At 43.1% G+C, this 16,552-nt stretch overlaps 4 protein-coding genes; 1 reads left to right on the top strand and 3 right to left on the bottom strand.

Annotated features, from left to right (window-relative positions):
- Nucleotides 1–3,934: 3,934 nt before the first annotated feature.
- Nucleotides 3,935–4,648, bottom strand: FFUJ_10089 (uncharacterized protein; the record flags this gene model as incomplete). The annotated part of the gene is made up of 1 exon (XM_023567936.1): nucleotides 3,935–4,648. The coding sequence occupies one exon, from the start codon at nucleotides 4,646–4,648 to the stop codon at nucleotides 3,935–3,937; it is 714 nt and encodes a 237-aa protein (XP_023435307.1).
- A 683-nt stretch (nucleotides 4,649–5,331) lies between these two features.
- On the top strand, nucleotides 5,332–5,979 carry FFUJ_10090 (uncharacterized protein; the record flags this gene model as incomplete). The annotated part of the gene is made up of 1 exon (XM_023567935.1): nucleotides 5,332–5,979. The coding sequence occupies one exon, from the start codon at nucleotides 5,332–5,334 to the stop codon at nucleotides 5,977–5,979; it is 648 nt and encodes a 215-aa protein (XP_023435306.1).
- Nucleotides 5,980–6,629: 650 nt separating this feature from the next.
- On the bottom strand, nucleotides 6,630–8,592 carry FFUJ_10091 (probable amino acid permease NAAP1; the record flags this gene model as incomplete). XM_023567934.1 has 5 exons in its annotated part: nucleotides 6,630–7,019; nucleotides 7,074–7,497; nucleotides 7,552–8,006; nucleotides 8,058–8,353; nucleotides 8,412–8,592. The coding sequence occupies 5 exons, from the start codon at nucleotides 8,590–8,592 to the stop codon at nucleotides 6,630–6,632; spliced, it is 1,746 nt and encodes a 581-aa protein (XP_023435305.1).
- A 2,191-nt stretch (nucleotides 8,593–10,783) lies between these two features.
- On the bottom strand, nucleotides 10,784–12,590 carry FFUJ_10092 (related to quinate transport protein; the record flags this gene model as incomplete). XM_023567933.1 has 5 exons in its annotated part: nucleotides 10,784–10,935; nucleotides 11,001–12,213; nucleotides 12,262–12,362; nucleotides 12,414–12,440; nucleotides 12,488–12,590. 5 exons carry the CDS (start codon nucleotides 12,588–12,590, stop codon nucleotides 10,784–10,786), a joined length of 1,596 nt encoding a protein of 531 aa, XP_023435304.1.
- Nucleotides 12,591–16,552: the final 3,962 nt, after the last annotated feature.

Genomic DNA, 16,552 nt, shown 5'->3' with positions numbered 1-16,552 from the left:
ATAATTATAGAATTATATCTGCTAAGCTATAGTAGCCTATAGGGAGCTCTGTATTTATAAAAGGTAAAAATAAGCCCTAACTATTATAAGAGTCTTATTACTATAATTTAATTAGATATATAAAAGGACAGTACTCTCTTAATTCTCTAGAATATAAAGGTATTACTTAAGTATACTTTATAATATATTAGCTAATATATTAATATATAGTTATATAATATACTATAAGTATATATTAATTAATATATATATTTTAATCTTTTATACCTTTAATTTATTATAAGTATTAATTAATTAAATAAAGTTAGGCTTAGGTGCTATCTATTTAGTTTAATGGTATTATATTGTATTCTATCAATTAGTTATATTTATAGGCATAAAGTTATAAAATGCTTTATATAGTGCCTATTAACTTAAGGATAGCTGTTTTTACTAAATATAGATATAGAGATATATTTAACTAAATAACTATAGCTTAGTATTTAATAAGGTATTATTTTTAAAGAAATAGTATAATTTAATAAGTTACTTCTCTTTTTGCTTAAAGATTTAATACTATAAAAAGCTAAGGCTTTATTATATTTTAATTAGCCTCCTATTAGTTATTATAAAGCCTTTCTTTTATAATTAGAAAAGGATATTTTTATCCTTAAGAATATTTTTAAAGAAAAGCTCTTTAATATAATTTTATAATGCCTTAGTATCTTCTATTTAGGCTTAAGTTATATTAGATATTATCTAATCTAACTGCTAAGTCTAAAGATATTAATATAATACTCTATAAGAAATAGAAATATTAAATTTAATTAAAATACACTATATAATATTATCTGCAGTTATTTAGTTATAATACTTCTATTATTTAATTTAAATATAAAAAGCATTAAGGTTAATAGGGGGGCGCCCTTTAGAGCTTATTATAAGGTTAAAAGAAAGATTAATATAATATAAGAAAATAAATTTATATTAAGGGGCTTAAGATAAGACTATAAAGAATAATATATAGCCTTATGCTATAGTATATAGCCCTAAGATATAGTATATAAATATACTATACTAACTATAACTAGTAATACTAAAAAGAATATTTAAAATTACTTATAATAAGGAATTATAAGGTATTATAAGGTACTATAAGGTACTATAAGATCTATATATATATCTATTATAAATATAATTTAAGGATATAATTAATTAATAAAGTAAGTTAATAAAAACATTAAACTTTTACTACTAGGTATTATAATACTTTATATGCCCTATAGTTAGTTATCTATAGTAGCCTATAATGCTTTATAATGCTCTATATATCTATAATACTAGTTATAATTTATAACCTATAAGCTATATCCTTATAAAAATAAAGACCTAAAAACTAATTATAGGTAGCTAGAAGAAGTTAGTATTATTTTAAATAGTTATATATAGAATTAAAATACCTTATTTACTGCCCTTTACCTTTTTAGATTTAGACTTACCTTTACCTTTAGACTTTTTCTTTTTCTTCTTATAGTTAATAACTTTATAGAAGAATTAAAAGAGTCTATAATACTCTTTTTTAGTAAAGTCCTTTAATATATCTATAAGGTCCTCTTTACTATTAAATAAAGAGCTACTATTACTACTAGTAATAGAAATAGTATTAAATATAGCCTTATACTTCTTAAAAGTTACTATTAAATAAGTCAATATAGAGATATATAAGGCACTATAAGTATATATCCCTAATATAGCTGCAGTTTAGTCCTAAATAGTTCTAAAGGCAATTAATATAGCCTTTAGATAGAGCTATAATATAGTAATAGGTAAGAGCACTATTACTAAATATATACTTATTGCATAAAAGCGATTTAGGCATTATAAATCTATATAGATAGTAAAGTATAGTATTAGTATTTTATAATAAGAATTTAAGTATATATTTAGCCTTAAGGTTCTTACCTTTTTTTTTATATAAAAAGAGTAAATTAGGCTTTTTAAGAAGTTATATAAATTAATATAATATAATATAAAATAGAAAGTAATTAAATATCTTACTTTATTCTTATTAAACTTTATATATATAAGGCCTTTATAGGAATAATTCTTTAATGCATTTATATATATCTAAATAGTTAACTATAGGTTTATAGGAGGGCATTTAGCTTTATAGTTAAAGGTAAAAATAGGAATTCTATTAACCTCTTTAGCTAGATATTTAAAAGTATAGTTACTAAAGTTATATTATAGAGCTTCCTTTATAGCTTTATAGTCTTTATTGTTATTATATTTAAGGATATATAGCTAATATTTAAGTTATTTCTTTTTAATAATATAATCCTCTTTAAGAGCTTTATTATTTATTTCCTTTTTAGTATAAGTAAGTATTTCTATAAGCTTATTATAATACTATTTTAATTTAGTATACTTTACTTTAAATTTTTTAACAGTAATATAGGCTTTTTTAGCCTTTTTCTTTTAAGTAATAATATAGTTAGCTTTAAGCTTCTTTTTAAAGGCAATATATTTCTCTTTAGCCTTCTTAGTAGTAATATAATTAGCTTTAGCCTTTTTAGTAATAATATACTTAACTTTAGCCTTCTCTATAGTAATATACTTAACTTTAACCTTCTCTATAAAATAGGCTTTTTTAGCTTTATAGGCTAAGTATTTCTTTTTAGCCTTTATAGTTTTATAGAGAGGTATAATATTATAGAATTATATAGGTCTTTATAATATTTAAATAGGTTCTTTAATTAAATATTAGCCTTAAGTTATTTATATAGTATACTAAAATATAAAGAATAAAAGATAAAAGAGATATAAAAATAAAGTCTTTAATTATATAACTTTAATTAATATAATATAAGGGCATAAAAGGGTATAAAGGTAAGGTAAAGGAAGGGTTAATATAGGCTAAAGCCTAGTGCCTTAATAATCTAATTTTAGGTATAAAATTAAAGAGGAAATATACTTTAAATTGCTTTAAAGTAAAATAAAAATAAAGCTTTAAAATATATAAATTTAATAAGGTATATATTAAGTTATAAAGGGTAATTACAGGTAAATATAATATACTAAAAGTAAGGATTTCTTATTTTATAAGGTATAATAGATTTAGGAAATAAAAATAAAGCTAAACTTAAGATTAATAATAATTATTATAAAGTTATATAAAACTATATAACCCTCTTAAGCAAAAGGCTATAATTAGTTAGACTTATATTTACCCTACTTATATTAAATTATAAGGAATATTAATTATAATACTATATAGTATAGGGTCGGCCTACTAAGAGATGAATTTTGGTATAGATGTCGATTTGGCCTTCTGTAGCTTGAGAGTAAAGTCGGTAAGATGCTTGGACCTTTATGAATTCCAGTACTGCATTAAAAATAAAACCAGTAGCTGAAACTTATTTTCACGGTCTGCGACTTGGGCATTAAAAAGCAATTACTCGATTTTTTAGCCTCCAGAGTAGTATCCGAGCGAGTTCTAAATTTACTTTATAACTGCCGATAATCACATGAGCGGCAGTTACTACTTGTTAAGGTTTCGTACTTATGGTTTTATTTGCTTATGCCCTTAGTTCTTGTCTTAGGGTCAATTGTTCCGCTTCATCCGAAGATAATGTCTCTGCAGTCTGTTGAGATTTTGTAACTCGTGCCGATGTACTACTTATGGCAGATTCATTGGGTTGCTGTCTGACTTTGACGGTTTAAAGTATAAAGTGTGCTCCGGGAATGAGGATCTACAGAACCTCGTAATCTATGCCACAAAGCGTAAAAGTTAGACAACACTCCAGTTCCGGAATCTTCGGTCTCATTGAACGGTGTCGGGCAAGGCGGTAGCGGTGACTTTTGAGATGATAGGTATTATCTTTCGCTATACAATCTTATCTATATAACAATAAAAGGAATGTCCCGTCTGAATACAAATCAAAAAACGATGACACTAACTATACAGTGACTGAGTAAAGTTGGTCATAATTCTCTTCTTCCGGTTGCGAAAATGAATGATAGTAGCCATCTGCCCAATCCCCGCAAATGGTCCTCCGGCACTCATAGCCAAGACATGTTTGTTATGCGAAGAATCGCACCGGCTAATAACCTTCTTCCTCTGCTTCTTATTGCCGTGCATGTATGTCTCCGAAATAACTTGCATAACCACCCGCGCAAGCCACCAACAGTTATGCCACTGGAGATGATACTGCGGCTCTTCATTGTGCACTATCAGTACAAGCTTGGCGACGTCGCTCAGCCGTGCCGCATTGGTATCCAGATCAGCCTCCACGAGAACCCTATCATCACAGACAAGGTTTTCTCGTGATGGTGCGAGGGTCACAACCAATTGTGCTTGATCCGTTAAAGCGTTACTGGATGCCGAGCCAATGGGTAATTCACCCATACGCTCGATCCGCATCCAGGATAGTCTTCCATCGTTGGTCTTGACGCACATCAGTAGGTATTCGTGCTCGATGATGCTTTTCTCTTGGAGCCACACAACCTTTGTAACGTAGCCGGGGGTTGCATGGTTGATGATGTGTTCGATGAGAGGGCGGTTGTTGTTTCGCCAGATCTGGGCGCCTTCGCGCTGTAATTGAGCTTGGAGAGATGAGCCTTGTACCAGACTTGGTAGCGGCGGTCCTCGAGATCTGCTGTTTGACATTTTGATGGGACTGTGATGATAATCTATATGAAATGATTGATATCGAGTGCTGAGAAATAAAGTATAAGAATTTCAATCCAGAAGGATAGATCAAAGATATGCTGTATTAGCTGATTTGATTTTGAGATTTGAATTAACTGGGAGACTCCTTCGCATTTATATCACAATATTCCAGATTGTTTCACAACTGACAGACTCACTGATTGAATCGATTATCAATCAGCACAGCCTTATGACACTCAGCCACACAGCCAATCGCATCCTACCATGCAGCTCTAAGTATATCCTGGTGTGTCCGTCGGACTTCAAAGTGTGCAGTCAGCAAGTCCCCCGCATCAAGCAGGCTTAGCGCTCGCACTCGGTTCAAATGTTTCAGCTAACCCACCCTTCCAGAACAGCGCCTACCAGCGGCTGAGAAGTCCACCTCCACCGATGGCCTCAATATGGGTGGTCAGAGACAGGGGTTGGGCAATCAAAAACAGGGCGAAGCCTTATGCACCTACGGAGTAGTATTCGCCATCAGAATTTCAGGGCTGAGTCAGACGTGTAATTAATCTGGATATTTATAGGAAAAATCACAAAAGAATATTTACATTTATATCACTCGGCTATCACTGCTTTCATGAGACTTTTAAGAAAACTACTGAAACTGGGGTATTATCCAGAGAACATCACTATACGCGATGTCTGCAACAGTTCAAACCAACAAACCGGATTTTGAAAGCACAGCTCCTCCTCAGAATATCACGAATGCAGAGGAATATCGAAAAAATACAGACGAGCTCTCCCGGGAGTTGTTATATCATGTCATTCACCGACTCGAAACCCAAGCTTCAAAACAAGACTATACCAGCTCATCAAGCAAAAACAACAGCGATGACCTCGAGGTCTTTCGTTTCTTCGTCGTAACCATGATCGCCATCTCCGTCTTCGGCGCCTCAACCTTCGCCGTCATAGTCGGAGAAATGACCGACCCCGCCGACATCTGGGCCACGCCAACATTTACTCTCAAAACAGTCCGACTCTTTCTCTCAGTCTCATGGCTCGCGTTTGCCGTTTCCATCGCACTGGCTGGTTATAGCGGGAGTTTTCTAGCGCTGATGCGACAAAAGGCAAAGGGCGAGATTGATGAAGAGACGATAAAGAAGTGGACGCCTGCTGGGCTTGTTGTTTCTGCTGCGTTGCATCTGCTTATCGTGACGGGTTTCTTGTTTATGGCACTTAGTCTGGTGGCATATGTTGGATCGTTTGGGTGGGTTATTGTTGGGTTTTCTGTGGTGATGTATCTTGTGGTCTTTTATCTACTTATTGCGCAGTTTCGCGCCGCGTGAATTGATATATCGTTGGGCAGGCATTATAATACTTACGGCACCACTCTGACCATCTTCTAACCAAGTTTTGCTATCTGTTATTTTTATCTTGTGCCTGAATCTGATGCTCTCCGCGATTGTGCATGTAGGTTGAAAATGAGGCTGACGAGATAATTACTCCTAGCCATTCAACAGAACCCTTCGAAAACGCCCTGCTGACAGTAATAACAAATCGAACTGTGGTTTGAATTGCCAGCCCTGAGCTGTTATTTTCGGGATAACGACCATACAACCGAGAAAGGAACGTTAGTTATAGATGTTATTTGATACCATTGTTCATGCGAGAAGTTTAGGTGCAGGCGTGATGTCAGGTTGATCTGACATGGTTACTGGAAGACTAGAGACCCCCAGCTTGCTATCGAAAGGACGACATCTGACTCTAGACGCCACGTTTACAAGGTCCTCTCTTAACCTTACGATAACTCCAATAAATGTATTTCGCTCTTCTAATTTAGTGACTTAGATAAATCACGAACTTCTGACATAGTTGTTGAATAAAGCTAGCAACCAGTAGATTGATGGGGTATAAACTAAGAATCCTCAATAAGAGGGACTAACTACATAGATTGACCATTCTGTTCACATATTCATGTATGGTAGACTTGATGCTCTTACATGAACTTGTGGAAGAATCGGCGCCAAGCGGGCCACGAAGCGACCTTAGCACGGTAAGCGTTGATCTCGTCCCAGTCGTGCTCACGGAGACCGGTGTCAAGGTCGATCTTATCAACGGTGAGCCACTGAGGCTTCTTCCAGAAGTAGCCGATGACCCAGAAGAGGAGGACGACAGGGATGGCAAGACAGGCCATAAAGAAGTCTTCGGCGTTACCATAGCCTGGCTTGTTGGGAGGGCAGATGGCGACGAAGAGCTGCATTCCCAGAATAGCGAAGCAAAGGGCGAGACCCAACCACGAGCCATAAACGCCACCAGCAGCCTTGAAGGGAATGAGGTCGAGGCTTCGGCCTTGTCGCTTCCAGGCGGAGCGGAAGCGGATGTGAGCCTAATAATTTGGTTAGTAAATCGGATCAATAAGAAGACTACATGTTCAACTTACGTAGCAGATAGAACCCCAAGTGAAGAGGGCAGCGAGTGCAGAGACAGCAAGAAGCCAATCAAAAACAAGACCACCAGATGAGGCGAGGACAATGTAGGCGAGAGCACCCCAGATGAGGTTAAAGCCTACAGAGACGAGAGGTCGTCCGGAACGATCGATGTATGTGAAGATCTTGGGCGCATAATCTTGCTCAGCGAGGGCAGTCAGAGTACGGGAGCCACCATAAACGGCAGAGACACCGATGGAGACGACTGAAATGCAGATGACCAAGTTCATGAAATCATCGTAGCCGTTAAGGCCGGCATCCTTGGCTGCAAGCACGAAAGGAGAGGTACCATCCTTGTAAGGGTTGGCGCTGTTGAGGAGACGCTCATCTGTGGAGCTGACGAGCATGCCAACGAGGGTGAGACCGATGATATAGAAGCTATCACAATGTTAGTTGGCATGAGAGGAGAAAACAGGCTTTGGTGGATCTTACAGGGTGATACGCCAGAAGACCTGCTTGATAGCACCGGGAAGGGCCTTGGCGGGGTTGCGAGACTCGGCAGCGGCGAGACCGACCAACTCGGTACCGGCGAAAGAAAAGGCAGCTGTGACGAAGACACCACAGAAACCTCGGGAGCCATTCTGGAACGCGCCGGGGTCATACCAGAGCTTGGCACCCTGGTATGTGTCGAAGTTGCCCGAGGAGGGGCCACCACCACAGATGAGAATGACGGCGACAATCATGAAGATGACAATGGCAGCGAGCTTGAAGATGGAACTCCAGAACTCTTCTTCAGCGTAGCCTAGGGTACCAAAGATGTTGATGACAATGATAAATATCCAGAAGACGGTGATCCAGACAGCTTCGTTGATGTCTTTATTCCAGTATTGCACCGTGAAAGAGACGACTGTTAATTCGAGCGGCAAGACGATGACCCATTGAAAGACCTGGGGAATGTCAGTTTCTCAATTGCGCGACACGGGATCAGCGACACTCACGTAGTTCCAGCCCATGGCGAAACCCCAGGACGGATCGATGAAGCGAGTAGAGTAGGTATAGAAACCACCAGAGACGGGATACATGACAGCGAGCTCACCGAGAGCGTGGACAACGTTGAAGATCATGACACCAGCAATAGAGAAGCAGAGGAAGACGGCGCCGGGGCCGCCCTTGGTGAGGGCACCACCGGAGCCGACGAAGAAACCAGCACCAATTGAACCTCCAATGGCGATCATGTGGAGATGGCGCTTCTTCATGGAGCGATCGAGTTCGACGACACCAGTGCCGTAGTCACCTGTAAAAAAAGAGTTAGGGGGATCAATTGGCAGCGGTGGGCAGTGCATGCGACTCACGGCGCTGGAAAGACTTGAGGTTCAGACCATTGCGGGTCATGAAATCGTCCTCGCGGAAATCATCGCGAACGCCCTCAACATCACCAGTGAAGGTATCCTTTGTGTGCACCTGCGCATGGCCATGATCAGGCGACGGCGGAGTCGCGCTGCCGACGTCGATCTTCTCCTCCTTAGAGGTCATTGTCAGAGAAAAAAAAAAGAAAGCTGTTGTTGGTTGAAGGAGTTTGTGAGGTGAGGGAGAGAGAGGAGATGAGACCTGCCTGGGGAGGGGAGATGGGATGGGCAGTGGTTTTTATCTCCGAGGAGCGGAGACGTTTGTGTTACAGGGAAGGAAGCTACCTTAGACAAGCACAAACACAGGCGATGGCGAAAAGGGCAGGAGATGGGGATTGGAATTCTCAAGGTGGTGGGTTGGGTTGGGTTACAGCTCGTGTAGCGTGCCAAGACATGATAAGCATCCCGTCAAAAGAGACGAGAACGAAGAGAAGCGGCCAAGTAGTTCTAGACGAGGCAAATGGAGGGAGAGTGCAACATCCCCTTGAGCAAGGGACAGACGCTGTTGGTGCAGGTCTCCAATACAATTGAAGCTGTTTGGGTTGTATTTGCATGTTCCCATGTCGATGCCTCTCAGCACATGCCTCTTTACAGAGGCCATCATCAACTCCATTTCTTTCCCCAGGAAGCTTTGACAATTAGCGAGTGAGTAGCCCACTAACCGGGCTGATTTACAGTGATGACAGCGCCCCGCACCCACTTGGCACGCTCTGTGCACTACCCGACATCCGCTCATCAGTCAACAATTTGAGTTTCAATTGACAGAAAGTGACTGACCTGGGTCCAACGCGTGATCCAATCTTGTATGCAACGGACATGATACTGAGAACGGAAGGTGCAACGATCGATCTTCTCACTGGAGGATTCGATGGGTTGGGGTCCGGCTTGGCGCATGTCTTGGTCTGATTTGGGGTTTTCTCACTCTCAGGTGGACCGTGGCGCTGGGTGGGAGGGGGAGCTAAACAACAAGCTTAAAATGTTTATCACGAGGTATGGGGGGGTATGACGCGCTGGCTTTTTGCTCTCAATGGAGTGGCGAGCAATCATTCAGCAATGTTACACATCTTGACCGTTGAGCGTTACAGTTTCCGACTGATTGTTACCCCAAACCTCGCCTCCAATAAATACACAAGATCGAATTCCATGCCCAGCTTTCGCCGAGAAATCTGTCAAAGATCCCGAACGCTTGGGGCCTCCGACGCCAAGAGATTCTGTATCATCTTGAAAGGGAAGGAGATAAAAACGACTCGAAGGAGGTTATTCCCAATCATCAGCTAACGTTTTAGGGTTGGTGGCTTGGGTACCTGGCTTGCGTCGGGTCAGCCAATTGTGCTGAGATGCATTATCTCCATCCTCATTGAGATTGGCCGTGCAAATCCGGGGATGCGATCGGGCGAAGTGGAATTTATTACGTTAAATATTGTTAACGATTGACGCAGCAACTGGGCGCCGTTGATGTTTAAATTAGAGCGTGTTTTATTGGCTGGCATTTGAGTCAGGATAAACACTCCTCAAGACAGTCTCAGTTTCATCACCACGCCTGCACGCGTTCTCTCATTTGAGTATCTCAGACATAAAATATCATTCCATTCTCCAATCGCCCCCAAAACTCTCCCTTATCTCTTGGCCAACTCCAAACCCCGTAAGATTACAACCGCAATCTCTTCTCACCACCCAACGACAACTTCTCCTCAGCGCCAAGACGACCGAGCAGTCTTGGCAGTGATAAAAAACCAAGAATCGAACAAAAGCCCAAATTGAGTCCCCAATAGGGAATGTCCCGCGGTTATCCCCAACACCGCAAACCAATAACATCATTTCTCAGCGATTCTTCTTTTCTTGGCGAACAGCTGGTCGGCCGCACGAAGACAAGCCACTCACTGCAACACTAGCAAAAGGGCCCCAAGAATTGTTGCTATGACAAACCGAAATCCCAAACTTGGGAATAATCTACGTCAGAGTCTGGGGAAGCTTTGCGGGGTAAGAAAAGCACAGCGACAATGGTATTTGCATGTGTGAACGACACGGTAATAATATGGACAGAGAGGAGAGAAGAGTCGCGGTCAAAATAAGAAAGTGCCGTAGCGGGTTAGAGACATGGAAGGGCCCTGCTGTCATCACTTAAAAAAAAGGCATAACTTTTACCTTTCGGAGAGAACGTCCCCTTCTGGAACAGCAGTCAGAATCACACCACCCATTCACGGCGTAGCAGTTTCACAGGGGGGGACACAAATGGTTGCAGCCGATAAGCCCTCTCATTTGTTTATCTAACGCTGCAAAAAAAACAAAAAAAGAAAAACCCCGGCGGAGCGACGAAGCTAAGGTATTCTTAGCTCGTGCGCCTTCTCGTCGTCTTCGAATGGAGACTCGGGGCGATGTTCTTCCAGCACCGGTTTACCACGCATCTGCGCCCAGACCGTCTTGTACACGGGCTTGGCGAACAGCGCGTCCATGTCTTCGAGGGTGATACCTGTGATTATGCATGTCAGCCACACTGTGGAATAAGTCTAGAAGGATGGGTTTGATGTAACGCACCTTTTGTTTCGGGGACGAAGAACGTAGCCCAGATTCCCATGCATACGAGGATCGAGCTGAAGAAGAAGTAGGCGCCGTAGCCTAGGTCTGAGATCATGTAGGGCGTTGAGCGCGCGATGATGAATGATCCGAGCCATGTGTCGGCGGTTGTGATGGCGACGCAGAGCATGCGGATGTCGAGCGGGAAGATCTCGGATGCGTAGGTCCACGTGATACCCTGCCATGTCGCACAGATGATGATGGCGTTGATGTAGACGCACACGATGGCAAGGTATCCCCAACCATCGCGGTTCACAACACCAGCCGCGGCGGCAGCGGCGGGGTCGGCTTCCATCACATACCCGCCGATATACCACATGGGAATACAGCCGAGTGCAGCACCCCAGATGAGACCCTTGCGCCGACCGACCTTCTCAACGACCCAGAAGGTGAAAAGGACCATGCCGAGGGTCTTGGAGATGCCGTAGAAGCCAGTGGAGAAGAGCTTCAGTGAAGTACCGGGAATTCCAAGACTCTCAAAGATACGGGGCGCGTAGTAGGTGATGATGTTGACACCAGTGAAACTCTGCAGAAACATGAGAGCCATACCAATACCCATGCGGTTACGCACGCCCTTCTGGAAAAGCTTCTTGAACTGCTGCTTCTTGCTCATCTTATTGGTACTGCGCTCCTCAACCTGCGCACGAATATCGCCCATCTCTCTGCGAACATACTCATGCTCCGCCGGAAGACCCCTAATCTGCGCGAGAATCTTCTCCGCAGCTTCAAAGTGATCACCACGTGCCAGCCAGCGCGGCGACTCAGGACACCAAAGCATACCGAGCGCAAGGCCCAAGCCAGGAAGAAGCTGTACCGCCAGGGGAACAATCCACTGGGTCTTTGTGTTAACGTCGATGGTGCGGTCAGTAGCGTAGTTGATCCAGAAGCCAAGCATACCGCCGCCCTGCGAGGCGATCTCGAAGATACCCACGAGACGACCTCTGATGGACGGCGGGGCAGTTTCGCTGATGTATACTGGGACGGTGAGGGAGGATGCTCCGAGGCCGAGACCGGCGACGGCTCTGCCGCCGTAGATCATGTTGAGGTTGCCGTTTGCGGCGGTCATGAGGGCGCCGCCGAGGAGGAAGACTAGGGCTGCGCCCATGATGGTCTTTCTACGACCCCATTTCTCAGCGATGGGGAAGGTGAGTAGCGCACCGAAGAAACAGCCAGCCTGGATATGTTAGAGAGGTGGATTGAGAGATATAGAAGAGAGGCGTACCTGAAAGGTGGAGACGATGTTTCCCTGGATGGTGTCGCGTTGGGTCTTTTCGACGAGGTCAAGGCCAAAGTCCCTCATGAAAGAGGTCAATGCCATGGTACCTATCTGGTCAACACGAGTTCATCCCATGGCATGGGTAAGGTAGTACAAACCTCCAATAACAGAAGTGTCATATCCGACTGTTCAAATCAGTTCATCACCTTATCATCACGACTACAGAACTCACTGGCGAGGGCGGACATGCTAGCCACCGTAGCAATCAGGTGGATTCGCCAGTTCCGCACCTCAGGCGGATCATTGGTGCCCGACGCATGAGTATTCCAGCCCATAGATTATCAAAATAAAAATAGGTTGTTGAAGTAAAGATATCAAGATTTCTCTCAAAAGACAAAGGAAGCAAGTAAGATAGACTGCAAAAGTGTCTGTACCCCTCTCTTCTGAACACGGGGGCACTGCGGCCTTTTTATCTTCATATGACGATATCTATATGCGCATGGCTGGGTGTTTGGAAAAGGTTCGGGGTCTATTTTGCTCCACGTTTTCCCCGTGGGGTAGGTATCGCTGGGATCATGAGTGTGAGTGTGGAGTTGCCAAGATTAGATGAGGGGACGATTGAGGGTGCGCTTTTCCGTTGTGAGGAGGGATGATATTGTTTTTCCGTGTGTGCTTTGTTCATATGGGTTGCAGATGTTGATATCGTCTCACCATTTTCGATGACGTACTTGGAAAACTCAGATCAATGCGCCCAGAAACAGGCTTTTCACAACGGTCGAACATCTACGCTTTTACTGCCATGTACTCACAATATCTCACCATTAATACATATCCTCCGTCAAGGCCCTCTCCCCACCAAGTCTCTCAAACATAAGGGTCTCATTGCCGAGTCTTGGAGATCTACCAACCGGCCCGCCATTCAGAGTTTAGCTCCCGACACAAGCTTCAAACATAAATTTAAGCGTTGCAAGCTCCACTCCAACGCCATTGGGCCTCGGCGAACAGAACTATGCTCCGAGACGCCCTCTTCCCCGCTTGAATCAGTCCATTGCTTAGGGCGAATACTACCCTGTGCTCTATTTTCTCACAAGCACTTTTACAAGCGTTTGCTTGGCGCCAGTGAATGCATTTGTAGACGAGTTGTTTTGTTGACTATGTCGTCTAATAGCCTTGGCGTCGTAAGGACTGCCGATCTTGGCTGTTGCTTGTCGTGAAGGGTCTTGTTATCCCCGAACCGCAGCATGGCCTTCGTGTTGTACGACTGGCTAGTTTTACGCACCGAGATCTTTTATTCGAGGCGCAGCCACCCTCCGTTTGCTCGCGTGAGAAGTCATTGCTCGGGACAACTCGGATGCTGTTCGTCTGAACCTAGCATGAGTGCAACATAGATTTGTAACCGAACCCAGGATCATCACGTTGTTGTTACATCCCCGCACTCATGGCCCCATATCCAGAATAAGCTTAAATCACTTGGCGCCAGTAAACACCCCGATGAAGGTCAACAACCTGGTTGAGCTTGTGGAGATAGCTTCGGAGGATCGGCGTTTAAAGGAATTACCCCACGGGGATATCGTCGAACCGACGTTGTTGGTGTCTGATGGCTTCGTTTTACGGGCGTAAACAGGTCTACGTTGCGGAAACCAGTACCCGTCGTGAGTCATTCGTAGTCAAATGGGTTGGGTGTGCTGCATGGTTGCATTAGTTCTAGGATGCAGATAAGCGCACTGATGTGAGTTTGAGGTCCAGTACATTGTGCGAATATCGTGATGTATTGAATTCTTGGCAAGCTACTGGGGATTCTTTTAGTCTTCTGTCTCCCATGCTGAACATGCTTCAAAAGGCAGGCAGTTGACAACAGAGTCCCGACAGTGAGTCATGTCAGTTCGACTTTTTCCAAAATATCTTTCAAATGGCGTCTAAGGCCTTAAAAGATCCCTCGTCTGTCGTTCTATCTTTGGGACTTTTGCGGCTCGGGACCTTGAAGATCTTTCTCATCCTCGCTATCGAAATATTTATAACGATGCCCTGGTCAATACATTCATACAGGCCCTGAGCATATTTCCAACAGGAAATCTTAGGTCTTCATTCTGGAACCCTCCCACGCCTTTCTAAGTCGTGAAAGAGCACCAGTCCGACCGGCCCAGCATCGTAGGCTGTGGCGTCGGGACTGGCGCTGTATAGATCTTCAACCATGGTCTCGTTGTATTTTCTTGGCAAGAGAGGGGGTTACTGGACGCGAAGGCGTTATCTTGAGCACATGACAGGGCCTGGTGTCACTGAGATATTTCTTTCCAACTGAGACTTAGTCATTTATGTCAGCTGTGGCACCTGTGTCTCGGAGAGATGGTCTACTACAAGAATTGACTTGATGAGAGTGTTATTTTGAGATGATAGACACTACAGATCACGCATCTCACATGTGCCGGCGTTTGGACGTGGATCAGATCCAACTCTCATTGGTGACCATCGAGTTCATCTCCTTGCTATCGGAAATTATGAAACAAGCCTTCCGCTAAGGATGTCATTCCAAGTCCTAAATGGATCACTAGACTGACTCTAAAAACATCAGGGTAAGGCTAAAATTATACAGAACTCTGGCATTAATGGCCATAGCCTAGTGTTCTTGAGGTTGTAACATCCGGTAGCTGGAACAAAGGCAAATAGAGTCTCGCAACAAGCGCGAGGCCAGGAGGCGCACCGCCGGCAAATTTGCTGCAGGTGTGCATTGTGAAACCATCCATCAGTCACAGTCTTGTCAGTGTTTAGAGGCACTGTTTGGCTTTGAGAGGAGCGGCAACAAGTTAGGCTCTCAAAACGACTTTCAGTCTTTGTCATTGCCTATGATTCGAGAACTAGTTGCAACTGATGCATGAGATAATACAGAAGTCTGGAGAATGAATTAGCAAGGCAATGTGGCCGCCCCACTGCGGTTTCCCGTCCCAAGAGCTTTGCATGTTGATATATGATAATAGCCTACCTCAGCGGACACTCGTATTTGCATAAGCCAAGGTGAATACCGACAGTCTGATAAACTTGTACCACGCAAAACTGATCATAATTGGCGCTTCTCCGTACCTTAAGTCATGAACGCAGTGCGGGAACAGTTTTCTCTTTGGGCAGAGATCATTTTCTGTTCTCACGGCTGATGGCAACATTTTGAAGCACTAGATTTGGTCCAGGTGGCGCTCACCGACGAGGGTGTCGAGTGGGATGAGGTCATTGAGGTGCTCAAGTCTCATTAGTTTTGGACTTCTTTGTGTTATCGAAACTATGTTTTGAGGAACCTGATTGGAAAGACTGAAAATAGGAAAGAAAAAGGAAAAGATTCCATTTGCCGCGTAACTTGGTGATTACAGACTCTCAGTCACTGGCCTCAATTGTAACTAACAGATCTCGCCTAGGGCTGTTTACATTCACAGGCTTCGTCATGATCGAAGAACAGTCACACGAAAGACTTCTGTCTATCCACGCATACTGCCATAGCCACCTAGAGAAAGAAGCATCCATGGAAGCAGAGGAGCTTGGACGTAGGGCACGGCCAGACATGGTGGCATCCCAGATCTGATTTGGACCAAGTAGTTATTGGTATCAGCCTTCAGACTTCCGGTAAGGCTGGCTTCGACCTTTATTCACATATCTACAAAGATGGGATATCTTTCATCAAAATCTGAGGTCGTGGCTGCTGTGATACAAAGCAATTTATTGCAGAGTATCATGAAGCTTGAGGACAAGTTCGGCCTCACTCCTGCGCGATACGCTTCCTTAGGAAGCTTCATAGCCCTTATTCAGAGCTTCTTTTTTTTTCCGCCAGAATCTTCTCATAGGAGAGAATTGGTCTGGGGCAGCAAGAATCCTGGCGCACTGGGGTCGTTAAGATGCCTTCTGCCCATCAATTGACAACGGGTTAGAACAGAAAATAAATAAGTTCATTTATACATCAGTTAAGCGAGGCCAACTACTCATCGCCCAACACTTCTCGATTAGCAAAAACTGTCTTTCGTCAAACTTTATGTTTCAAGGTCGTTCCAATCGGGTTGAGGCTTTCGACGAGGGGAAGACACCGTTTTACTATGCTATACGTCACGGAAATCTTGAAATTCTGGGGCAACTCTGGCATCACCGGAATTGGAATACTGACTACCTCCAAGAACTGTCATGGGCTACTAATTCCAGAAACCTTGACATGTTTGAGTATTTTTTCGGTGTGAATGGCTTTGTAACATCATATCCACTGCTATTGCACAAGGCTGCCGACAGTCCGTCAAAATGTATCCTCAACCACAATTGATCGAGGAAT

The sequence above is a fragment of the Fusarium fujikuroi genome, chromosome FFUJ_chr09 (genome assembly GCF_900079805.1).
Source record: "Fusarium fujikuroi IMI 58289 draft genome, chromosome FFUJ_chr09".
Classification (NCBI taxonomy): domain Eukaryota; kingdom Fungi; phylum Ascomycota; class Sordariomycetes; order Hypocreales; family Nectriaceae; genus Fusarium; species Fusarium fujikuroi.
The sequence above is the reverse complement of the archived record's forward strand: the minus strand, read 5'-3'. Positions and strand labels throughout refer to the sequence as shown.